This window comes from Adiantum capillus-veneris, chromosome 18 (genome assembly GCF_014529385.1).
Source record: "Adiantum capillus-veneris isolate H3 chromosome 18, ASM1452938v2, whole genome shotgun sequence".
In the NCBI taxonomy this organism is placed as follows: domain Eukaryota; kingdom Viridiplantae; phylum Streptophyta; class Polypodiopsida; order Polypodiales; family Pteridaceae; genus Adiantum; species Adiantum capillus-veneris.
Window position 1 is genome coordinate 31,159,188 of NC_140948.1, and position 26,200 is coordinate 31,185,387.

At 43.9% G+C, this 26,200-nt stretch overlaps 1 protein-coding gene and 1 long non-coding RNA gene across 5 annotated transcripts; one reads left to right on the top strand and one right to left on the bottom strand.

Moving 5' to 3' along the window:
- The first annotated feature begins 1,946 nt into the window (after positions 1 to 1,946).
- Positions 1,947 to 8,067, top strand: LOC147435431 (putative trehalose-phosphate phosphatase H). 3 transcript variants are annotated; one of them, XM_086488494.1, is made up of 13 exons: positions 1,947 to 2,187; positions 2,298 to 2,345; positions 3,039 to 4,014; positions 4,965 to 5,105; positions 5,407 to 5,478; positions 5,742 to 5,855; positions 6,304 to 6,360; positions 6,464 to 6,565; positions 6,718 to 6,795; positions 7,031 to 7,100; positions 7,181 to 7,251; positions 7,347 to 7,439; positions 7,632 to 8,067. In XM_086488494.1, the coding sequence occupies exons 3-13, from the start codon at positions 3,148 to 3,150 to the stop codon at positions 7,692 to 7,694; spliced, it is 1,728 nt and encodes a 575-aa protein (XP_086344620.1). In that variant the 5' UTR covers positions 1,947 to 2,187; positions 2,298 to 2,345; positions 3,039 to 3,147; the 3' UTR covers positions 7,695 to 8,067. The 3 variants fall into 3 exon arrangements, with proteins under 3 accessions (XP_086344620.1, XP_086344621.1, XP_086344622.1); XM_086488495.1 differs by having other exon boundaries at positions 1,947 to 2,148; XM_086488496.1 differs by lacking the exons at positions 1,947 to 2,187; positions 2,298 to 2,345 and adding an exon at positions 2,392 to 2,941.
- LOC147435432 (uncharacterized) lies at positions 7,620 to 14,933 on the bottom strand. Of its 2 annotated transcripts, XR_015185084.1 has the most exons (5): positions 14,713 to 14,933; positions 14,172 to 14,388; positions 8,965 to 9,132; positions 8,339 to 8,865; positions 7,620 to 7,754 (listed from the first exon to the last, which is right to left on the bottom strand). It is a non-coding gene; the product is annotated as an uncharacterized LOC147435432 (long non-coding RNA). The 2 variants fall into 2 exon arrangements; XR_015185083.1 differs by lacking the exon at positions 14,172 to 14,388.
- Between the last annotated feature and the right edge of the window lie 11,267 nt (positions 14,934 to 26,200).

Below are 26,200 nucleotides of genomic sequence, written 5' to 3' on the forward strand. Positions count from 1 at the left end.
AAGTTTCTCAAAAATAAAATCAAAACAACTTACTCATGCATGATCTAGCAAGTCAAATAAGCTTGTTTTAGCACTATAGAGGCTATAGTACCCCCTAAGGTAGAGGCGTTTTTAATTCGCCTATTCGTTGTTGCTATGGGAGCGTGTTGGATAAAGGCCCATCTCAAAGATTAAATTGTTAATTAGTAAAATGATGTGTATAACCATATTTGGTTTCTCATGATCGAGATTCTAACCCAAGCATGTCGATTTCTTCAACGTTGAGTTTCTATGTCAAGACCTATTTTTGCTACAAAAGAGATACAGAGTTGATATGCAAAACCTGTTTCAGCTTCCCAATATCACATGTGTTCAAGAGAAAGTTTACACAAAGTCTAAACTATGAAGTTATTACATTTTCCCATATGGCATTTTAGGATGGCCATCTCAAGCCCATCTAAGAGAGCCGTGCCGGTTTTGGTGAGCACTTGTGGCTTTGGCTGGAAGAATGTTTTGGTGAGCACTCGTGGCTTTGGCCGGATTCTCGTGGGGCGGTGCGGTGGGCATGCAAGGGTTAGTTGGCAATTCCCCTAGTGTGGTGGCTTCCTCACGCTATTCAAGTTTGACTTTATGCTTGCTATTGGTATTTGTTGGTGCTATGGCTTGATTCGAGCATAGCTTTCCTTGTAACTCTTTTTGAGTTATATATATCATCTACTCATTGTTAATGAGTATTGCCTTGCCTTATAACACAAAAAGTGATTCGCATCGACAGATGTTTTATTCGCCAGAGCTAAACTTGCGCCAAAGAGCGCTTAACAACCCTAGGGCAACAAAGGTCATAAGTTGTCACTCGATCTTGTTTTTCCTAGGCCCATGAAGTTGATATTGATGCCTCTAGTTTTTCCTAGGCCCATGAAGTTGAGCTCCTGTGCCATCGCTCCCCATGTGCTCCATTCACCATTAAAGAGAAGGAAAGGAAGAGAGGACTTGCTATACGCATCACACCCATAAGGGGCCATACCAATTATATATAAGGGTTCTCCCTACTAGCTTCCCCACGTTGATGGTGTTTTTTTTTTTTAAAAAGGAGAGTCGAGAAAGCTTTTGGAAGTGTCATTTCTCGGAAATTCTCTCTCTCTCTCTCTCTCTCTCTCTCTCTCTCACTCAACCAAATCCATCGGTTATCTTAGTTCTTTGGAGCTCAACATTTATATTAGTTCCCTCCCTCTCGAGAACTAGGAGGCCTGTTTCACAGTCTAACACAAAGTCACACGTACACAATCATCAAGGGTGGTCATGGACTTAAGACCTTGTACGCCAGTCCTGTAAAAGAGAGAGAGAGAGAGAGAGAGCGCCTAGGCTTGTATTATGTAATGAGGGCGGATTATGAGGCTATGAGAGAGGATTGCAAATTAGAAATCTGCAGAAGGGGATTGGGAGGGGAGCCGCCCACGAGGTATCAATAGGAATACGTGGTGTAACTTGTGGCACGGAGGGCCGGGGGGGGGAGGGGAGGGGGAGAGAGAGAGAGAGTTATTGTCTATGAGAAGAGAGAGAGCGGTACCGGGCAGAAGGGGGAAGCCCATAGAAACTTAGAAAGAGATGATCAGTGCAAAGTGCACTAGTTTAGCTACTACAGTCTACTTGCACTTCAGGAGAAGGCGGTGCCTAAGACGCCAAACGGGGAACCATCACCCTCAATCTATGTCTTTGTCCCCCCTGGCCTCCCCCCCCCCCACCCCCCCCAAACAGTCTCCCTTCCCTTCTGAGCAGGTACGCCTCCCTCCCTTCCTCATGGAAATGACCAGCCTTGCCTCCCTCTTCTTCCCCCCCTCGAATCCTTTGTTGACACCACGGTCCTTGCGTCAGCATATTCTCTCTCTCTCTCTAACCCCCCCTCCCCACCCCAAAACCACCTTCTCTCTTAAAAATTTCTTTATATATATGGCACTATATGCTGCCAAGAATCATAAGGGCCCTTCCATTGTCTTTGGAACTCTCACTTTACATACATTCCTATCCTTACCCCACCCACAAAATCTTACATACTCTCTCTCTCTCTCTCTCTCTCTCTCTCTGTGTGTCGTGTATGGCAACCCTTGCTTAAGCCATCGCCCTCCCAACTTCGTTCGTTTGAAACCTTTAGCTTCTCTATAAGCTTGAAAAGTATGTGTTGGTTTTACTAGGTCCTTTCCATTTGAATTAGTAAGCTTTTCTCCTGTGCTTTTCGTTGAGTCTTGTTGAGGCTTCTTTCCAACAAAGACGGGGCTGATATGCTGGGGTTTTAACTCTATATTGGTGGGTTCTTTATGCAGGCTCAGGTGCTCTAAATCGCCAAGAATATAGTTAAAAACATTTCAAAGGTACTTAATTAGCAGTCGCCTACTTTCAACATAAGTCTTCTAAGGTTTCAAGTTCTATAAATTTAATTAAAGCTCACCTTCACTAGACCTTACCTTGGTCTTTTAAGGTTTAAGGATGAAACCTCTACATTGACCATGGCCTACTATGAGGATTGGTAATATGATGGGATGTTGGAATGCGACTTAAAACATCTCTCAGCTTCTACCACCCTCTTTTGTTTACTTTGGCCTTAATATCTTTAAAGAATAAGACAAATTTGTACTTTCCAGCCTTTGGATGGAGTCCATGAGGGGGTTACAGCTAAAGGGGTATAAAGCATTATTGGGCTCTTATGGAATAATGACTGCGAGCTTTTGGGGCAAGCTTAAGACGTGATTTGAAGAGACAAAAGAAGCCTGTATAGTAGCTGAAAGTTATGAATGTGAAGCCCCCCAGAGGCGCTCTCACCAAATGAGTACTAAATCAAAGTGGAGAGACAATGCAGGCTCTGATTGAGTAATCTAGTTTTTAGCATTTACATGCCATGGCAAGGCAGCACATTATGCATCCATTTCATAGCAAGCTGGCGCATTAGGCTTCCACTTCATTGCGTTTGGTGAGAAAATTGGCCTTGTGTATAGCAGGAAACTATATAAAAGAAACAAATTAGCAATGTGGTTTTCAGCTTATTTTCTGCTTTTTTATGATTACAGGCTGCAGTAGTAAGTAACTAAGCAGAGGGGCATAGGAGCTCTCAAGCATCCTCTTGGATGAAGAGCAGCTCCTGACTTATTAAGTTCCGTAAACAAACGAAATCCGAAAATGGCTACTACTTATCCTGTCGATCACATGAGCTCCACCATCGCTACTATCGACGATCTGCTTGGCATCAGCAGTAACTGTGGGGGCACTCAGCATGAGATGACAACGAGAGGTGTTATCATCACCCGTGCGTATGGCCGCCATTGCAAATCCGACATCCATGCCAAGAGTGCAGCTCCTCATAATTCCAATTTTAGGGGCACTATTGTGCCGCACAAATTTTACGTCCACAGTGGTCCACTTAATATCATGGTTGATACTGCAGAGGATAATACTATCGCCAACAGGCGACACACGGCTGCTGAGCCACAGCACAAGACAGACATTAAAATCAATAATGTGAAGAAGAATGCAGCTGCAGGCAATGATTCAGAAGATAATCATGGCCAATATGATCATGACAGTAGTGCTACGGTCCACTCTGGGGAACAGAAATGCGACCTCAATACTGCAGTTATTTTTAATGGCCCACGCAGCTGCGGAAGGGAAAGCAAGCATGTGAAGGAAGTGCAGGCAAAAGCAGCAAGCAATGAGCACGGTCAAGCAGCCACAGCAGCAGCAGACTCATGGAGTGCAAGAAGGGGTAGCCAGCGCACAGCCAAGCTGCATCCAGCACTAACAGTGGCACCATGCGACATAAACAAGAGCAAATGTGAAGATCAGCATGTGAAGATGATAGCAAACAGCAGCGGATACAACAATGATAATAACAATTATGTGGGTGCAGTGCTGCATGGGTGGTTGCAAGGAATGAGAGAGACTTCGCCTCCTCGGATGACGAGCCCCCCATGCTCTTCTTCCCCATTTGCACATGTTGATGCTGCAACGACTAATGAGGACTTGGAGCTCATGCACAGAGCTTGGATGGTATTCACCCATATCTCTTGTTCCTTGTGAAAGTATGTGAATATGTGAATAGCTCATTGGACACACATACACGTAGAGTGTCGTGCCAATTAGAAAGATAAGGCATGTGCCCCCAATTTCTTCCAAAGCTAATTGCAACTGAAAACCTACACATCACTCAAGCATGCTTTCATAAAGCATTAATGAAACAGATAAGACATGAAGGTGACTTCATGTCAATAATGGACTTAGAATATGCCTTAGTTAATGAGCTTTATTTAACAAAGTAAAGCACAGAAGAAAGGAGAGGTTCATTGTGATGATAAGCCCAATGAAGCACAGTTAAATGGGATCTCACTTACTCTAAAAACAATCGTCGTTGCTGCATGAAGACCCCTTTTGATCTCTAAGGAGGTAATGTGGGTATAGCATGTGGGTTTGATTAGGGTGTTTAATTAACCCAAAGCTACTAGTTTTCAGCGTACAAAAGGGTACCATTCACAAGGCACATTTTAGAGGTTGAGCTGAGAAAGGGTCTTCTTTCATAGACTTGAAATGCATCTCGGGGAGCTCACCTATACTATATGTACCTATCACATGGGTTCAACAGTTGGATATTTGCAATTCCAAATTGTCTTTTTTTTTTTTTTTTTGAGGAGAATTGTTCAAAGAGCTTTGAAGAAAATGGTGCTCACCGATTGAATTGGAAAATGGTGTGTTATAATTATAGCAAAATCACAGATAAAGGATTTTAATAACACCCCTTGAACGCACACAATAGGGTTGTTTTGCATAGAGTGAATTAAATGCCCTGATGAATGCATGTGATATAGAAAATTGATGTAAAATGTTATAATAGGAACACCCTGACGAATGCATGTGATATAGAGAATTTATGTAAAATGATCCTTTGATATGTGAATTCATGGGTTCAAACAAAGGAACTTAGAGATATGGTGGATGTGGTGCAGGTAAAGCATCCTTCAGCACTCGACAAGTTCGAGGAGATAGTGGAGGCAGCAAGCGGAAAAAGAGTAGCAATCTTCTTGGACTATGATGGCACTCTTTCCCCCATTGTGGAGGACCCTGATAGAGCCTTCATGTCACACCAAGTATGTATGCACTCACCTCGACAAGGAATAAACTTTTCTTCTTTACAAACAGCCAAATTCTTGAATCGCCAAAGCTTATCCTAACCAATTAACCAGAGCTTGTGATCAAGCTCAACCTTTGAATGGTATTTGGGGTGGTGGTTTTTGGAACGGGGGAATAGAGCACTCCAATACGCTATTCTAACTCAATCAATGCTTGCCATCTTTCTGCAGTGTATAGAGATAATTCGGACAGTAGCAAAAAGTATGTGCTAATCACAAACTGTGCGTGTTGAGCAACTCTCTTCATGAATTGTTTCAGATGCGAGCAACCGTCAAGGAAGTGGCAAATGTTTTCCCCACAGCAATCATATCTGGAAGATGCAAGGAAAAGGTCTCTCTAATTGTCTAATCTGCTAAGAATGTGTGTGTGTACCTGTGTGCTTCTCTAGCCACTCTTGCTTGCCATTCTTTCATAGATCCTTAGCCACAACCAGGCTCTGAAAAACATGTACCCTACAAACAAAAAAACAGAAGGAAAATGAAAGAAAATTGCAAAAAACAAAAAAAGAAATCAACAGAAGTAAGACATTATCTTTTCTTATAAACTCTTCATATACAATCTAAACTGACTTTTTGGAAGGGTGTGACTTGCAGCTACATGAGTTTGTACAGCTACCAGAGCTATATTACGCCGGAAGTCACGGAATGGAAATTATTGGACCAGCTAGACGTCGTGACTTGGAAGAAACAAGGCGGTCACACTCAAAGGTAGGCGTTGTGTTGTGTGGAGAGAGAGAGAGAGAGAGAGAGAGAGAGATGAAATGTAATATTAACATCTTCAAAAGGCCAAAATGACCTATGAGACCAAAAGGTTACATGTGGTGAATCTAATACCAGGTCTTGGTACAAACAGTACAAAGAACTGAAAAGAAAATAGTGGGTAGGGGTGGGGCGAAAGCTGATACAAGGGGGGAGAGAGGGAGAGAGAGAGAGGGGGGAGGCGGGGGGGGGGGGGGGGGGGGGGGGGGGGGTGTCTCCATGCCATACACACTGAGTATGCAAATGAGTATGAGTGCATTTGTCAATATGGTAAAATGTGTATTTACACAGATGACATACAGAGATAACAAATTCCTTTACCTTAATAAGGAGCACACACATATACTAATTGGCACTTGTCCGTTACCAAAACATGGTTATGGATTTTACCATGCAGGGAAACGAAGTAGCTCTTTTTCAACCCGCCAAAGAGTTCACCTACATCATTGACAAGGTAAGCAAACACTCTATTGATTTTGATTCCACTCTTCTGTTCAGAGATCTTGGCTGACATTAAATATGAGAGAAAACATATAACACTCACTCAACTCGCTCAGGTTTACAATTCCTTAGTGGAGAAGACTAAGGTAGTGCCCGGGGCAAGAGTTGAGCATAACAAGTTTTGCGTCTCCGTCCACTTTCGATGCGTCAAAGAACGGGTGAGAAAAGTTTGGCATCCCCAAGATTCTCATTCAAAAAAATTGTTACAACCTAGATGCCTACACACAAAGCTTGTCCTCCAACATAACCTCTATATTTGCTTTTACATATGTTGTTGGCCATCTGACACTCCGAATTTGCCTTGTTTTAGCATTGGATGGTGTTGGCCGAGCAGGTGCAGCAAGTCTTGCAATCGTTTCCTAACGTTCGACTCACCCAAGGACGCAAGGTAACCAGCTGTGGTTATATCATGAAATTCAAAAAGCTCCTTAAACCACTTCTTAACTAGGCAGATATTAACAAGAAAAGTTTGAATTACGGATTTGAATAGCAGAAGGGCTTTTAAATAACCATGAAATTTGATATACACATGCAAAGAATCCAAAAAATCTCAGTTTTACATGGGGAGAGAGCTCGTGATGTCCATAGTTGTACTTAGTTACCTTTGTCATTCTGCACATTAGGTTCTCGAAATTCGTCCGCTAATTGCATGGAACAAAGGGAAAGCTTTGGATTTTCTTCTAAAAGCACTGGGTAAGCTCCTGTGCAAGTATGGGCAAACCTCTTCAAAGAAACAGTGCGGTATAAAATGCTTCTTGATTTGCTTTCCACAGGTCTTAATGATCAGAACACAGTGTTTCCCATTTACTTGGGGGACGATCGCAGTGATGAAGATGCATTCAAGGTCAGTATGATGAATAGACAGTGCAAATCTATGAGTTAAGCATATAGATGAAAACCGGAGGAAAATCAAGTTTGCACCTTTCGCATCTTGTGCAGGTACTTAACAGGAAAAAACATGGACTTGGAATTCTTGTCACCACAGTTGCGAAAGAAACCAACGCAGTGTGTTCACTCCGTGACCCCTCTGAGGTACCCAAGATAAGCTTTGTTCGAGAATTTGATTTACAAATTGGTCCTTAGAAGTAAAGCTGCCAACTTGCATGCCTGCACATACATGCCTGCCTGACAGAGTGCTTGATAGGAACTAGTAGAACATGAGCATATAAGCATGCACAACGACATCTGAGTCTACAAATTTGATGATTTTCTTGTCATGGCAAGGTGGGTGAACTGTTGAAACGTCTTGTCAAGTGGAAGCACAGGCGCCTCAACAAGTATGTGTGAACTATACATACTTCCTGGCTTGGAATCTCTCCAGATGTAATCAAGGCCGTCATAAATTCCCTGTAAACAACCAGCAGACACTAACGCATTAAAATATGAAAGAAACAGCACAAACGCTTCTTACATTTTGCTTTCCTCCTGTACAAAGATAGCAAGGAGGCACTTTTGTGATACACCCTGAATTATTATTACTGCGGAGCTACCCTTTTTGCTGTCCTGTACAAAGCCTTCTTATATCAAGGGACCACCACCCCTATCAACATACCATAGGCAGCTTCTTCCATTCCCATTCATTAACATCGCACACGGCTGTTCTCAACACCAATATCAACGTTGTATACCCTTCTTATGTAATGAACTTTGTCAATCATAACCAGTATAATAGTTGTTTCTTGTATAATAACAAACCCTCACATCACTGTTAATGATATTAGGAAATAATAGTATCCAACCATAACTAATCACGCAGAGGATGCCAATTATCAGAAGTGATGGATCATGGAATTCATACTACTGCTTATGTGTTTTTTGAAGAGCTAATTATTGCTGTAGTATTGAAAAAGAACTCTAGAGCTTAAGGCTTCACTGATGTAGCCAAGTATAGTGCACAGCGTTTGGAACTCGACATTCCTGTGCCGACCCACCTCTGCATGACACAAACGCCTCATGTTTAGCTGCTACATGCTTCGCACAGCATTGGATACTCTACATTCCTGTGCTGACCCAAATCTGCAACAGTGGCAAGCAAAGTTTCTCAGGCTGGGGAAAAAATCAGCCTCAGAGTACAAAGCGGGTAGAAAGCTATACTGCAAGAGTCAAGACCTGCCTATCTCCTCCCCTCCGAGAGGCTGATCATTGATGCTCTGATGTCCCAAGCGTAGAGGAACCACACCAGTCCATCTCGAACTTGGTTGTGAAACTCTACTACAGTATCAGTAGGTATTGAAGGATGATGTGCTTTCTCTTTGAGTAGGTCTCATTGTGAGGAAGATTGGGAAGTATGGTTCCTCTTAGGTAGCCCTTGATCTTAAATGGCCCTCCATCAACGAACGTCGACAACTTTGCCTGATAAGGAGAGCAAAGTGTAGAGCAGGCAGCGAAGACAATGAAGGCATTATAGGAGTCATTGATTGACCGAGGCTTTGAGCTTGGGAGATCCAGACGCCCATGACTACGAGGGGCATCACGACATTGACAGAGATTACAATTTACAACAGAAGATTGGGCCTACTCTCCTGCAGCATGGGAGACACCCAGTTGGAGTACTTACCATGGAGGACATCGACGAGATCCGCCAGTGTGACTGATGTTGGACGTCCTGGGACACTGACAACGATGATGATGTTTCTACCCTCCTCAGAGTGGATCTCCATCTCCCATGCTTCCAAATGCTTTAAATCCATCTTCCTTGGTCCAAAGCAATCCCACTACCAATTATCTATAAACAAACAGCAAGGGATAGAGAAACATCAATTATGCACGTGCTAAAATTTCTACAAGAACCCTGATTTGCTAAGATTACGCCTACTTTGCTGCTAAAAACCCTAATTTTTGAAGTTGTCAAAATCAAAATCCGTTTTTATCAATATGTAGGGCTCATAAAGAGGATTAACTACTTTGTCTTTTGCTGCATCCCAAATTCTCATCCGTTGAAGAGATTTTTAGGGGTCTCTAAAACAAGGGCAAAAATGAGCTTCTTTGTTGTAATTTCTTTCGACTCCATAGCTTCCACTTGTAGCATATTGATGCGGTATCAATTTTCTTGTCAAGAAACCAAAGGACAAAGTGTGCTAGAGTCATAGCCCACAAGTCTCGGGATTGAAACCATAGTCACATGGGGGCGGGGATGGGTCTCAGGGATGTGGCGGATCCCGGGGACGAGGACGTGGCAAAACAGGGGACGGGGGAGGTGACAGGGGACACGCTTTAAAAAACACTAGTTCTTTGTAAATTTAATACTGAGACAACACTAAGAGCAAAAGATTGCAAAGAAAAAGTGGGTTTTGCACTCATATTACATAATACCGCCCTCGTCCGTCCCGCGTCCCATGTTGCCCCGTCACCGGGGACGTGCGTCCCGTCCCCGTCCCTTGTGAGGATGTGGTCTGCGTTGCAAAAACGCATCTCGTCCCCATTCCTGCGTCCCCCGTCGCGTCCTGACAGTTTAGGGCCGCGTCTCCCCGTCCCCTGTTTCTATGATTGAAACCTAGCTATGACACCTCTATAATTGGAAGGGCACCACGTGCCGATCGAAAAGAATTGGAAAGAACTTTAACAATTTAGCCTCGAACAAAAAAGAGAACTTCAAACTTCAAACAAGACACGGAGTGGCGGAGTTCCACTCCCAAATGCACTCCTCCTTAACTAGGTGCCTTTTCAGTATTTCTCTATTTAATATTATTGATCTTCACAAGTACAACTACCAAGAGGAGCCACGCACAACTTTGACTTAAAAATACGTCCTTCTAGGCATACCATAGTTACCTAGAATGGGAAATCGGAACGCGCAAAGGAGAAGGGCAACGGGCATGAAATGATTCTTTGTTAAGGATACTCATGTCTAACGCACGGAACAGGGATTCAAAACGGGAAGTTGGAATGGGAATGGGAACGAGAACGGAGACTTGAAAATGGCTATTCCCTATAAATAGGAGGCATACTCTTATAGGCCCTTGGCCTCTTGCTTTTACAAAGTCAAAAGCCCATTGCTGTTAATAACTGAAACTCCAAAAACTCAAAAAGTCAACTACTCTCATTTATAATTGATGACCAGGGGGTGCAAAGTTTTAGCACCCAAGCTGCCACATCCATCGCCGTACGGCTACCAGGTCATCAACTATGCACCGAAATTTTTGGCTATAGCCTCACCTTATTTTATAGGCAAAGAAATGTTCCCTTCTTGTGTATCCACTACTCAATTAATGATTCAAATGTGCATACCTTTGTAGATGAAAGAGATTTTCATTAAACTAGTATTGTACAATCTATAGACATAGCTATTTTATATTTTTCCATACAATTCCTTTTTTCTCAACCACCAAAAAGTGCTAAATGAGTTCTCAAAGTGGAGCACACACTCCCTCTCCATTATTGAGAGACCAGAATCACTTACAACTTCCTTTTGTTGGTCAACATAGTGGAGTGTTGAGAGTGCTTTAGGCTTTCTTTTATGATTTCCTTTGCATGCAAGTCTTCCACATAGTCTTATAGACAATGCAAAGCACAGGCTGACGATGTCCCTTTGTGGGATAAGGTTAAGTCTCTTAATGCTAGGGCAAAGCCCATTCTTCACCTCTTGGTGATCATCGATGCCATTGAGCCACGTAAATGAGGCCATGGATCAAATGATCGAGGAGATAGCGTCTAATGATAACCTCCACGAGGGTATCAAACCCTTGTGTGTCTCTAGAACTTTTGCTACATGCAACTGTATCAGTGTAACAGGGAACGGGGGGAACACAGCCCAAACGTTCCGAAACGGCGTTCCGGATGAGTCCCGTTCCCGAAACGGAGATGGGAACGGAACACTGTTCCGGAACGAGGTGTAACCGGAATGGGGGGAACGAGGCGAAACGGCGGAACGGCCGAACGCGGGGCGGAACGGGCAAAATTAGGCATTTGGGGGAAAAAAAGTGGGCTTTTGGGGGCAGATTTGGAACTGTTCGGGGAACATATTTGGTGCAGTTTGAGGGCAGGTTAGGGGGGCAATTTTGGGGTTGTTTAGGAGTTTATCTGGGACTAAGCTGAATGAAGGTAATTCAAGCCTTACTTTAGGTGGACCGTTCCGGCCCCGTTCCCGTTTCGCCCCCCCCCCCCCCCCCCCCCCCCCCCCCCCCCTCCCCGTCCCGTTCGGGACCCTCTCGTTCCCGTTCCCTGTTCCGGTTCCGGGTAACTATGAACTGTATATGTGCCCAACCCCTAGTGTCTTGGCAAATATCAAGAGAATCAGGAGGTGAGCAACAAATGGCACATGTCTAGGAGCCCCTTGTGCCAGTCCTTCCATTAGGAGTGTGGTTAGAGATTAACTCTCTCTCTTCGGATGTGTAGACACATATTGGAGGACTATGAATCAGATCCGTCTAAGTTGCAACGCTTGGTTATCTGTGTTCTTAGCCAAGTGGTGAGTGTGTTGGTTGGAGCAACTTTGGAGCATCTACAGTCACAATCTCTCTTTAAGTGGTTCCTACAACGTTAAATTTCTTTCTCTTACCTTTCTAGAAAGAGGAATCATGCTTCTTCTTGCTTTGCTAAATAAAAGAGATTTTTTCAAGGCAAAATAGTACTAAAAATAACAAAAATGCAACCTATGTGCCAATACACCGAGTATGTAGGAGACGTAGATGATTCAACCTGATCTCCAACCTACCGTACCCTGATGGTTATGCAGCTACTAGAAATTTACCAAAGCAACTATTTCACCAATTCCCCCTTGTTTGGAACACCATGGTTAGCACTCAGAGAGGCCACTTGGTTGGTAGTAGGCCTCATGTTTCCTGGGGTCCCATGGCAGAGGTCCAGCACGCACTTCAGGTGACTGGCTACAATTCTCAGGCTTGTCAGAGGAGCTACATGGCATCCAAGTATAGGGCATGAGAGGGGTGCAGAGCATGAGTCAAGACATCTCAAAGGCAATACCAGCTGAGTGGCTCGCTCCTCTCGAGTCTACAGCGCCCAGATGGATAGGGGCCTTCAAGCGATTGGAGGTTCTCATCGTAGTTCGGGCTTGCTCAGAGACTATACCCTCCCTGTTTTTCGAGCTACAGGGTGAGGGTCAATTACACCGAGTTTCAAGAGAGGCCCCACAGTTGGCAAAGTGTTGTTTTCAAAGGATTTGAGCTGTGGGCATCTGTGGGAGACTTGTGTCATAGATCTTGACCCAGCAGCTCTAGAGATTGGCCACTGGAGACTGTGGGCTTGGGAGAGTTGTCCACTGGCATGAGTGCAGTAGGATCCTGGAGAGTTGTTTTGGAGGGATCCTTTCTCCTCAACAGATCATCCAGGTGTCCCTTTCTTTCAGTACACTGTCCGACTAGGACGTCACATACTGGCAGCACTTAGAGAGGCTCATCCTTCTTGCAGCACCTCATTGGCAGGAGGAGGGTCTCACAGTCAAGTTCTTGTCAGCTTTTTGGGAGAGGTTGTGGGACTCCAGACAGTCGATGCAAGTCACTTTGTTTCAATGGCTGGTTGCACATCAAGCTACAGCAGTTGGGAGCTGGCTTGTACTTAGTGGTCTCTCGACATCATGCGTAGCTTGTGACCATCTTTGGGACTATCCTTTGGCACAGCAGGTTTGGCTTCGTGTTCTTCGGCTGATGCCAGCTCTTTCCACAGCTCGGCGGTACACTTGGGGGACAGTCGCTTGGTCCACTCTCACGAGCCCGGCACTTCAGCTTGAGCTATCCTCCACCACCAGGATGATAGTGATGCAGGGGAGTCGACCTACACTCGAGCCTATTATAGAGCTTACTCTAGTTCATCTGGCGGGCCCGCTGCTTCCTCATCTTCGAGGCTTGCCCAGTACCACCAGCAGAGACTGTTCGGGATATTTGGCTTGAGCTGATCCATACTCTCAAAGGACAGTTCGAGAGACTCCAAGGCAGCTCCGGCCGCATGCGGGAGCGCAGAGAGACTTTCCTTCGATTCTGGCATCTTGGGCCGTTTTTCACCGTGGTCTAGGGTGTGCTCAGATGGCACTACCGTCCACCTATGTGGCTCTTCCCTCCTCCCATCTCTTGATTTAGCCTCATTGTACATATGTTGTTTTTTCATTGGGGGAGTCTCCCCCTCATGAGTGTTGTAGCCCTCTCTTGTAGAGGTGGTTGTAGCCCTATGGGCAGTTTCATTAACTAATAGAAGGATCTTTTTCTCAGAAAAAAACTATTGCACCAACTCAATGACATTTAACACAACCATGCACCCCATATAGTCGCCATACAAGTGTCCTCGTTATCAAAACCAAATGTGAAAGAATAACTTTTGGCAATCACAATAGGACTGGGCTCTAGCTTTCTAAATGTGATCCAGATTCCACATCTGTCCGATATCTATAACCTTCAATATGACCCACTATCCCAAACAAATAGAAAGTTCCAAGCAAACATGACAATTAACCAGTTTAATAGCAAACTATGCCCCAGTATCATATTGCAGATAAGAAGAAGTTTGCTATTTGAGTGCAAAAATGTTCACAGAATCCAGATGAACTTGTTGTTTCAGGCCAATTTTTGCATGTTCATTACGTATTGGTCAAATGTATATACCTAAATGAATCCAGGATAAGCCCAGATTCACCCTTAAAGAAAAGTGCAAGGTATAGACCAATGGTAGTCACCTTGCCATCTCACCTCATAGCTACTTAAGCTATGGCCTTGCCAGGAGAGGAATGTCTGACCCTCCAAACATTCTGGCAGTAACCAAGACAATTTAAGCAGCCAAGAGGAAAGGTGGAACCATGCCAAGTAAACTTCTTCTTACATGGAGATAGGACTAGCATCCCAAAGATTCGCCTCAAAAATTGCATTAACCCTCAAGATCTCATGATTCAAATCAAAGGAAGGTGAAAATCCCTCCTGAAAAGAGGTGAACTTCAGCTCCATCATAATGTTGACCTTCAGCTTGGCCAGAGAATCCATCTATGAGTCCAGGGAAGTGCTCCATTACGCAAGCTCTGACCATACATTGAGTGTGACACCTATACAAAGATTTTTGTACTGAGTTTTTGTCATGGCTCGTAAGGTGCAAAGCAGACTCGGCCATAATGAAGTATTCAATAGAAAGAGTAACCTCTCTCTCTCTCTCTCTCTCTCTCTCTCTCTCTCTCTCTCTCTCTCTCTCTCTCTGTGTGTGTGTGTGTGTGTGTGTGTGTGTGTGTGTGTGTGTGTGTGGATGCCCTAATAGCTATAGTATGGGCATTCCCAGACCTATCCCTATGATACGCAGAAAAGACCCAAACTGAAATTTTCTGGTTTTTACCAATCAAAGATCTAAAAGATGCCAAAAGGAGATAAGTGCATACCTTATCCTACTCCTCAAGCTCTGCTTTTCGTCGTCGACCCTCGTCCACGTCAATGGAAGTATCTGTTAATCCACACTCTGAATGGGGGGAGTTCAAATTTCTCAGGTTCATACCAGGCCGGACGCCTCCGAAGTTGCCATAGAAGCATTGATGTAAAAGCATTAATAAGTGTCTAGTTGTGAGGCTGACTACAGGGCATTGATGTAAAAGCATTAATAAGTGTCTAGTTGTGAGGCTGACTACAGGGCATCTCTCATAGCTACAATTGAGTGTGTTTGGGGCATACGACTTTTGACTGATTTGGGTGTTGGATAGTACTCTACCACCACCACAATTTACAATGATAGTTAAAGTGCTTCACGAGTTGCGAGGAACACACTACTCCATGCTCCCACATAGCACATCAAGATGTATTATCATTATGTCTAGGAGAGACTATGTACAAGAGAGGTCAGCTTGGCTTATGTGCCTATGTAGAACAACCTTGTTGATCTTTTTCCAAAGGCTCTGCTTTGTCAGAAGCTCGAACCTTTTCGCAAAGCTTTGGGCATACTCCCCTTTATGGAGTGATCACAAGATCCGCTTAACCAACTTCCAATGCCTAGATCCTGAGCTTTGCATAATCTACTCACTTGCAAGGTGCATGCTAAACATTTGGCCTCAGAATGTATACATAAATCAAAAAACCAATAGCTTGTTGATAGAGACCGACATTAAAGTAGTCTCCAGTGTCATGAAGTGGTAAGTATGTCAGTGGGTTGGTGGCCGGTCACCCAACCGCCGCAAGCAGAGGCATAACGCCTTTACCCCAACAAACTCCCACTTAAAGGTGATGCACCGATGAGTGGGACCTACTATCTAAACTACTAGTATGTACAACAAAACAAGTGAAAAAAACTCTCAGCCAGCTTGCTCAGTCAATCTACATGCAGTCGTATTGGCTCTACGGATAGGCGAGCGTGCGTATCCATGCTAGAGCCTGCATGTAAATCTCGCAAACAAGTCTATATGGTCTGCAAATCTCCACGATGCATCATGCTAGAGTCAGTCATCATATGACTGACAATCCCTGGCAAATTCTTCCACTACATATGTTAGGTCGGGCCTCGACAGTAGTAGGTCGTACATGAGACGCCCAAACGCTGACAAAATTTGCATAAATCTGGGTGTCCTCCCCTCCCCTACGCTATCTGCATGCACTGCATTATCAGGACTACTCATCGTGTATGGATATGTCATGGTCAACACTGGGATAGCTATGTCCCTGTCACTCATATGTGGAACCATGCATCCTGGCATTAATTCAACAGCCTCTAGCATGAGCATATCAAAGAACCATTGGGCAATGACAATCAAACATCTCATGCACCTGGAATGTCAAACGGCGAACCATCGGCCAAGTGTAGACAACCAAAGCTCCCACTAGAGAAGGTGCTAAACCACTCACGATGTGGTGTGACGTGGAAAACTAAATCCTCATCTAGCAACCAACGTGGATAAGTGTCACCTCTCAAAGACATGTAAGCACAAGGACATTAAAGGCAAATGTGAGATCACCGTCACTGGCATATGAAGCCACCGCTCTAGCATGTGTCAAAACCTCATCTGCATCATGCATAGATCTCTGTTGCTACCTCGTACATCTAAAACAGTGGCACCTAGTGTGCCCTGTGTGACCACAATGCCAACAGCACATATATCGACAACTACGAGACCGACATCTCTCACGAGTCATCATTGTAGATTCTGAACTGTCACACATGTATATTATATGGATGCCAAGAAACACTGGCGAGAAATTCTAGGAGAAAATTGACAAAGCCTCCCCTGTAAATTGGCAGAGTCCCCCCTGTGAATTGAGTGAAAAACTCAAGAAAAATCTCAATCGTAGACTATGCTAGACTTGCAACAAAGTGGGAGATCACTCGACCACTACACAATCATGAAAATCAAGATCAATTGCATCAAATTCAATGCTCGCATATGCATAAAGCAACTCCACAATCTGCTATCAGTAGGCACACACTCTAGGATAAACAGCTCAACTAAGTGTAAAGCGCATAACCATATACGCAAGTAGTGAGCAAACACGCTCAAAATAGATCTCACAAGAAAACTGCCTGCAAAAAACCTATGAAACCTGTGACTACTCGTAATCTGTAGCCAATAGGAAGCCTCGACATCAGACACCCTTGAGCTATTCGCTCAAGACCCTCCTCTTGCACAACATATTCTTTTGCAATGCATTGACATTACCAGCATGGTAGAGCCAATCAAGCCTATGCATAGACATGACTTATCAACTCATGACCAGCACTACCCAGGCTGACACACTGTCATCTCGAAGGACTCTGATTAGGAAGGGGAGAGGCATTCTGAATGAGGGCCCAAGCATATAAAATCTACTAGAAGAAGGGCAATGTGTAAGGTCCCCACCCCGTCGTATCAAACGGCGGATCTGATGGTAAACCTGGTGGCCACTAGATCTAAAGCGGAAGCAAACAAAGTGGTTCAGGGTTCAACTAGCGGACGATCTCTCATCACAAGGTGAGTCGAGTTCGAGCCTACTAGCATCGAGATCTAGCTCCACCTCGCAGGGGAAGCGTACTTAACCTATCTAGCGATCCTAAGACCCACCTTCCAAGAGAAGAGAGACCTCGAGTGCCTTTTTCCCCATGTTTCAGAGGCACGTACACTTGAGACTTCGCCACTCTAGGGGCAATGAGTAATACTAACATCGATTTATAACACTATGGGGACGGAGAGTTCCCGACCAATCGGGACCACCCTTCTCATAGGCATTGGCAACTTGAGCCAAGCCCCCACTTTCCACCCCCACACTCACACTTCCTTGTGTGCCCGAATTACTACCACATTGGTTGTTCAACATAAAAGTTCCTTGGTTAAATTCCGATTCACAAGTTCGTTAAGACAGCCCTTCAATCAGTATTGCACAGCGGCACCAAGAGAGAGTTCCAGTAAAAATTCTACTCAAACTTATTCATTAAAATTCCAATGTTCTGGAGGTACAACATCCCCCCTCCAGCGAGAGTTTACTCCTCCCGTTGTCACCTAGCTGCCCATACAACTAGGTATGTCCACCGCATAGAAAGCACGACATGGACATTCCCACCGCTTAACCAGCAGACGTGGATTCAAGAGCCCTTAACCAGGAACTCTGCCCCCTGTGATCAAGAGGGGGTTCAGGACTAGTTCAACATTGGAAATAGAATGAACAGGCCGAGCTAAATTTTCCCTAGCAGACATTCTTTCCTATTGCAAACAGTATATCCATCAACCATTCTTTCCTACTTAAACTTTAATATACAATTGAATTCAAATGCGGAGGTTTCCGTCGGATTTCTCCAACATGTTTAGGGGTATATTCATTCCTAGCTAATCGTATGCAATGTTAAATTAACAAACTTGAATAAAATTGTGACCTACCTCTTCTATTTCTTCGTCAATGGCTCATGAGATGGCCGGTGCTTGTTCGTCCATGGGAGATTTTCCTTTCCCATTCACGTTGCTCGTTCCCGCCTCACGGTCGTGGGCACCACGTGATTAGGGGCTGAGAATCCTCTGATTTTTCTGATCCAATGAATCCTCAAGATGAGAATTTCGGTAGCACCTCCCTCCTTGCTTCTCCTTCAAAAACTGTGTGTGTACCGGCAGCACCTCCCCAAGGTGTGTGTGTGTGTGTGCATGCCTTTAAATAGACCTCCTCAAGATGAAAATCGATTTGTGCTGCTATAAGCATCTGAGTGAGCACTCAGTCCTTGCATGGCAAGTTTAGTTGCCTACCCACCAAGTGTCCAGTTGGTTTAGTTAACTGCTTCTCACACTTAGTTGCAAGCTTGGAAACTTCCCAAAGACTCCCACAAGGCAAGAGGGCGCCCCCTAGCTGCTAAAGCTGGCTCAGAGTGGCCTGGAACGTGCTCCCACACTACCTCGAGCCCCGGTGCCTCCCCGGACAATTTTTGGAAAATTTGGTTTGAGGCTAAAACGGGTCATACGAGTCGGAATTTGATGCCGTAAATTGCTATACTAAGCTCTAACTAAGGCGTACTGGACCGAGTACCTGCCATATTTAGCAGCCCCTCGGGGTTCGAAAATGCATTTTTTTCAAATTCGGGGTACGGATGCAGATTTTCGAGACGGTCAAAACTAGACGGGTCAGGTGACCAAAAACTTACTATATTTGGAAAATTTCACAAAAATTATTTTAATTCACATTTCGAAGCTTTATAACATTCTAAACATCATGGCACTGACAGAATTCGGAAAATTGCTAAAAATAGTAATTTTTTTCCATTATGATCATTTCATGGTACAAGGGTGCTCTTTTTGGTTGGGGTCAGAGACCTTACAACCTCCCCTACGTGAAAAATTTGAGATGTCCTCATCTCAAGAATACATCTGGATAAACTCTATGCTAACTACTTAGGTACATATATCCTTTGTCTAAAGTAAAGACATTCTTTGATATTAGAATAGTCTTTAGCTTTATGCGTCTTATTCTGTTGAACTTTGATGAGATTCTGGTGCTTGATTTATTGCTCACTAGGATTAGCAGTTGGATCATACATTGCTGCTCTCTCATCAGCTTCATCACCCACAGTTGGTTGTCTCACTGCGGCATTAGCGAAAGCTCCGCTTCCTTGTCCTATGTTTCCTCTTCCTCTGCCTCCTCTTCCGTTTGGTTGACCTCGCCCGTTGACGTTCAGAGGTACATTATTAGCACCGGATGTTTGGGAAATCGTTTTTGGACATCGACTTTTGTAATGTCCATACTCCTGGCACTCAAAGCATCTTATATTGGGAAACTCGGTAGCTGCCATAGTAGCTACTGCCGGACAATGGTCGTATGCAGGGTTGATTGGTCTGTTACTCTAGTTGTCTGGCCTGGCCCTCTTTGACAAATAGTATTCACTATCTTGGGTAGTCCTCTAAATCTCTTCAGCTAACGGTTTGGCCCTTAGCAAGGCATCTTGCAGAGTTGCTGGCCTGAGAGCTTCTAGTCGGTTGTTCAGGGGGTCGATGAGTCCTTGGCAGAACCGTGCTACCTGTTGTTCCAACGTCATCTTAGGAGCATATCTCCGAAGAGTGACAAACTTTGCATAATATTCTTCGACAGATGAAGTCAGCTGCCGAAGTGAAAAGAACTCGTTCATCTTTAAGGTTTTATAGGTGGGTGGTAAATAACGTCCGATTATTGCAGCTTTGATGTCTTCCCAGGATTGGGAAGATCCAAGTCCCTGCAATGTTGCTACCACCATATCTTGGCATCGCCAGACAAGCGGAACATCGCAAGCATAGTCTGATTCACAGGTTGGGTTCCCGCAGCTTCGAAGTAATCGTCCATTGCTTCCATCTACACTTCCGCATCTCTCTCCACATTTGCCCCCTCGCCCTTAAAGATTGGAGGCTGAGCTTGTTTAAGGAGGAGCTTCTTCTCTTGCGCTGCCGAGTATAGAGCAGCAGGCGGTGCCTATCCAATGGTATAAAACTCATTACTATAGCACTCTTCTCAATTGAACCTAGGCTTTTCCATTCTCAAGAAGAAATTTAACTTTTTGGGCTTAAGCAGCCTACTTAATCTGTACAGCTATCACAAAGGATTTAACCATTCCACCATTAGTTTAAATTCCATTGAATACATCCAAAATTGTTCGATATATAATGGTAAAAACTTTACTCGAGAGCTTTGATCCATACTTATAACATTATGTGCATCAACAGGCTACTTGCCCGTAGCACTAGTCGCACCAACGACTTCTCAAAAAAAATCATGTGGATCCCACTGAATCCCAACAAGCTCAACGAGTAAAACTCTTTACATCACTCAAGAGACAATCCACTAGACAAATCCAATGTCATTATTCTGGGAAACATCATGCTCAAGCTTTGAGTATGAGTTATCCTACTATCCCTTATTTTTTTAAAATTTCAAACAACATCATTTCCCAGTACGTAATCCTATAGCTCTGATGCCAGGTGTGAGGTCCCCACCCCGTCGTATCAAACGGCAGATCTAATGGTGAACCTGGTGGCCACTAGATCTAAAGCGGAAGCAAACAAAGTGGTTCACGGTTCAACTAGCGGACGATCTCTCATCACAAGGTGAGTCGAGTTCGAGCCTACTAGCATCGAGATCTAGTTCCACCTCGCAGGGGAAGCGTACTTAACCTATCTAGCGATCCTAAGACCCACCTTCCAAGAGAAGAGAAACCTCGAGTGCCTTTTTCCCCATGTTTCAGAGGCACGTACACTTGAGACTTCGCCGCTCTAGGGGCAATGAGTAATACTAACGTCGATTTATAACACTATGGGGACGGAGAGTTCCCGACCAATCGGGACCACCCTTCTCATAGGCATTGGCCACCTGAGCCAAGCCCCCACTTTCCACCCCCACACTCACACTTCCTTGTGTGCCCTAATTACTATCATAGTGGTTGTTCAACATAAAAGTTCCTTGGTTAAATTCCGATTCACAAGTTCGTTAAGACAACCCTTCAATCAGTATTGCACAGCGGCACCAAGAGAGAGTTCTAGTAAAAATTCTACTCAAACTTATTCATTAAAATTCCAATGTTCTGGAGGTACAACATCCCCCCTCCAGTTTACTCCTCCCGTTGTCGCCTAGCTGCCCATGAAGGAGTACGAGCGGAAGTGCGACGCGAGAGAGAGTGTGAGAAGAAGAGCACGACGATATGGTGAACTCGCTCTACTGTAATGTGTAGAGCATAGTGAGTTCTTATTAGGTTTTTACAAAAGAATATGTGTACATACCTGGCGGCCCGCCCACTTACCTGGGCGACCACATTGGGCTTTATACCCCAACAACCTCCCACTTAAAGTCCAATGTGGTACTTTAAGTGTGAGAGAAGCTACTATACAAGCTAATATACAAGAGATGTAGAGAAGTGATGTACTACCCTACACCTAACTGCTTGCGAAAATGCGCAAAGCTCTTTGAGGGAAGTCCTTTTGTAAGTAGATCAGCAGGATTTTCTGTGGTGTGAACTTTGACAAGCTGAAGTTGCTTATCCTCGAGCATTTCCCTGATGAAATGATACTTCACATCCACATGCTTTGTCTTTGAGTGATAAACTGGATTGCGAGCCAATTGTATAGCACTTTGACTATCACAATATAACACAAGCATCTCTTCTTTGATTCCCAAATCTGTTACTAGTCGATTAAGCCAAATTGATTCTTTGCATGCCTCTGATGCTGCAACATATTCAGCCTCTGTAGTAGACTGAGTAACACAATCTTGTAATCTAGAACGCCATGATACTGCTCCACCAACCAATGTAAAGACATACCCTGACGTAGACCTTCGGTTGTCTAAGTCACCTGTATAATCTGAGTCTGTAAAACCCTTTACACTTAGCTCCTGACTCCCATAGCATATACGCATACTCTTTGTAGCTTTCAGGTATCTCAATATTCCTTTCACTGCCTCCCAATGTTTCTTGCCTGGGTTTGACATGTATCGACTTACTACTCCCACTGCAAATGCAATGTCTGGGCGAGTAGCAGTCATTGCATACATCAAACTACCCACTGCAGACGCATATGGAATCTTATCCATTTCAGCCTGTTCTTCCTTAGACACAGGACAATCTTGTTTGCTAAGTTTCACATATGGTGGCAATGGAACACTCAGTGCCTTTCCCTTCTCCATATTGAAACGTTGCAAAACCTTGTCAATATACTCTGTTTGAGATAACCAAATCAACTTCTTTGATCTGTCTCTCTCAATGCGCATACCAAGTATATGACTTGCCTCACCCATGTCTTTCATGTCAAACGATTTTGCCATCTTTGACTTCAAAGCTGAAATTTCTTCCAAGTGCTTGCCAGCAATCAACATGTCATCCACATACAAAATAAGAATCAGCCAACTGCCATCCTTAGCCTTCTTTGTATATAGACAGTGATCAAACTCACTACGTTTGTAGCCTTGAGAAAGCATAAACTTGTGGAATTTATGGTACCATGCCCTCGGTGATTGTTTTAAGCCATAAAGACTCTTTAACAACTGGCATATCCAATCTTCCTTGCCTTTCTCAACAAACCCTTCTGGCTGCTGCATGTAAATTTCCACATCTAAATCCCCATGCAAGAACGTTGTCTTGATATCCATTTGGTGCAACACCAAATCTAATATGGCAACCAATGCAAAAAAGCATCTCAATGTAGTCATCTTGACCACCGGAGAGAAGACTTCATCAAAGTCAATGCCTTGTTCTTGCTTAAAGCCCTTGGCAACAAGCCTTGCTTTGTACTTTGGCTGACTATCATGAGCGGTGATTTTATACCTGTAAACCCATTTACAAGGTAGAGCCTTTTTGCCCTGTGGTAATTTAACTAGCTTCCATGTCTTGTTTTTATGCAGAGCTGTCATCTCTGACTGCATGGCCAATTGCCAATTCCTGGAGTCCTTCATTTGCACTGCTTCCTTGTAACATGAAGGCTCATTGAAATCAGTCAACATGACATAGTTCATAGATGGAACAAACCTATCAGGAGGTCGCGTGACACGTCCAGATCTACACACAATAGGTGGCTCAGGCTCAGCCACAACCTGTGGTTCCACTCTATCCTGTCCTTGCTCCTCTTGAGCCCTGACATTATGTCTTGCACGTGCAGGTCCATCTTCTTGGAAGACAACTCTTCTAATCTCCTCAACGCTCTCTGGTTTAGAATGATATTTGGATTCATTAAAGTGAACATCATTGCTGCGGACAACCTTTCTGGATTCGGGATCCCAAAGTCTGTACCCCATCTCACCAGAATTACCATAGCCTAGAAAGATGCACTTTCTACTCTTTGGCTCAAGTTTGTTCCTAAATTCCTTTGGAACGTGAGTATATGCCTCACAGCCAAAGACTCTGAGATGCTTGTATGAGGGCATTTTGCTTGACCATACCATCTCTGGCACTGAATCCTTCTGCAAAACCTTGCTAGGCGATCTATTTACAAGATGAAAAGCTGTTGATACAGCTTCAGCCCAAAACCCATTTGGCAGCTGTGCATTAGACAACATACTTCTGACCTTCTCTTGTATGGTCCTATTCATCCTCTCAGCAACACCATTTTGAGGAGGATTGTAAGGAGCAGTAAGTTCACGTTTTATACCTTTTGACTCACAAAAGTCTTGAAAGGCCTTTGAAACATACTCTCCACCATTGTCAGTGCGTAAGCATTTAAGCTTCTTGCCACTCTGATTCTCCACAAGTGTCACAAACGTTTTGAAAACACTAAACGCTTCATCCTTGTGCTTGAGAAAGTAAACCCATACTTTCCTTGAGTAATCATCTATAAATGTCATAAAGTAAGAAGCTCCCCCTAGAGATAGGTTAGGCATAGGTCCACACAAATCACTATGAACAAGTGCCAACTGTGTATCTCTTCTACTGCTTCTATGCTTATGTGGCTGCTGTGTTTGCTTACCATACAGACAATGTTCACAGAATTCAAAATCATTAAATGAAAAGCCAGGCAAATAACCAGAACGAGACAAGATTTCCATTCCCTTCTTGGACATATGTCCTAACCGGCTATGCCACAAAGAAACGTTCGGCTGCTCGGTTACATTGATTACATTTTTAGAGACATTTGATACATAAATCATGTAAAGTCCTCCAGACTTTACTCCATGTGCTACTGTCATAGAACCCTTGGATATCTTCCACATGTTCTGTCCAAAAGAGGTGACGTAACCAGCATCATCAAGTAAACCTGTGCTGATCAAGCTCTTTGTAATTGCAGGAACATGTCTCACATTCTTCAGCGTGAAAGAAGAGCCATTCTGAAACTTCAATTGAACATCTCCAACACCTAAGATCTCACATGTCTGCCCATTGCCTAGCCGAACATGATCTTTAGTGGTCACATAAGAAGTAAACCACTCCTTGTTTGGAGACACATGAAGTGATGCCCCTGAGTCTATAATCCAGTCACTCAGTGCATTTCCATCAGATGTTGTAAGAAGAGCTGAGTCCATTGTATTCTTCAAGAAGTAGATGTCTCCTGACACTAGATTGTCATCATGTGCAACAGTGTTTGTCACATTTATTTCTTGAATCTTCACTGAGGACTTGTTCTTCTCACCATGGTCTTCAGCTTTCTCTTTGCCTTTTTCTGCTTTCCATTCTTTGCAGTCTCTTTTCATGTGACCCTTCTTGCCACAATGGTAGCATTCTATGTCACTCTTGCCTTTAGCACTGCGGGACTTGCTACGAGACTGATTCCTCTTTCCACCTTTGTACTTTTCTTTGGTCCTTCCCCTGACAACTAAGGCTGTTCCTTTCCCTTTGTCCATTGTCTTTCTATTGGTTTCTTCAGTAAGCAGACTTCCTTCTACACCTGCTATGTTCAAACCATCTGGAGGTGCAGAATTACTCAAAGCTGTGCGAAAAGTGTCCCAACTTTTCGGAAATGTGATCAACAGGAACATAGCTCTAACAGGTTCATCAAACTTGACACCTTGAGCTGACAACTGACTATAGATTGTGTTGAATTCATTCAGATGATTGGACATAGGTGTCCCTTCTTTCATCTTCAAGTCAACAAGCTTCTTGAGCCAGTATACCTGTGAAGCTGCACTCTGCTTCTCATAAAGATCACTCAGCTTTAACCATGCTTGATAAGCCGACATCTCGTCTGCTACATTGAAGTAAACGCTTTCTGCCAAAGTCAGCATAATGGTAGAAAGTGCCAATTCATCCATTTCGCTCCATTCATCTTCGTCCATATCTTCTGGTTTTATCCCCTTGAGCTTTATAGGTTTTATCTGCTTCTTTTGTACCAACACGTGCCAAATTTGCTTCTTCCACAATGGGAAATTGGTTCCATCCAGCTTCTTGATATTGTAAAGAGCAGTGTCTTATGATCCAGCCATAGCTACGCTTCACAGTAGTTTACTTTTCTGGGAAAATTCGGCAGAGTTTCCCCTGTAAACTGACCTCTGAACCAATATCAACCTGTCAAATGAACCAAGAAAGCTTCAGATTCTGCAGAAATTTTGGTAGAGTCTCCCTTGTAAAATGGCTATGGTGTACTAAAAACAGACCAAAAAAACAACTCAAAAAACCAGTGTCTCTCTAACACTGTAAGCTGTGGGTAAACTTGTCCTGCACCTGTACTGTCTCTGATTGTCCTGTCACTGTCCTGTAAGCATAGACTGCGACAATGCCTCAACGGCAGTAAAGCAAAGATGCAATCCCAACTGTCTAACTCACAGTCAATACATCCTAGCTGCCTATCTAAGGGTGCTCGAGGGATCGCTCCAAGACATGTATCACCGAAAGGATCTCAACATTCGAGAATCCCCCATCTCAATAAAACCTCACTCGACCCTCAACAAAGGCTGCAGTAAATCTGACAGTACATAGACTTCCCACAAAGTCATACATGCACAAATTTCCCACTGTATGCTGTAACCGCTGCGGCGGTTGTTTGCTGCGTGACTCAG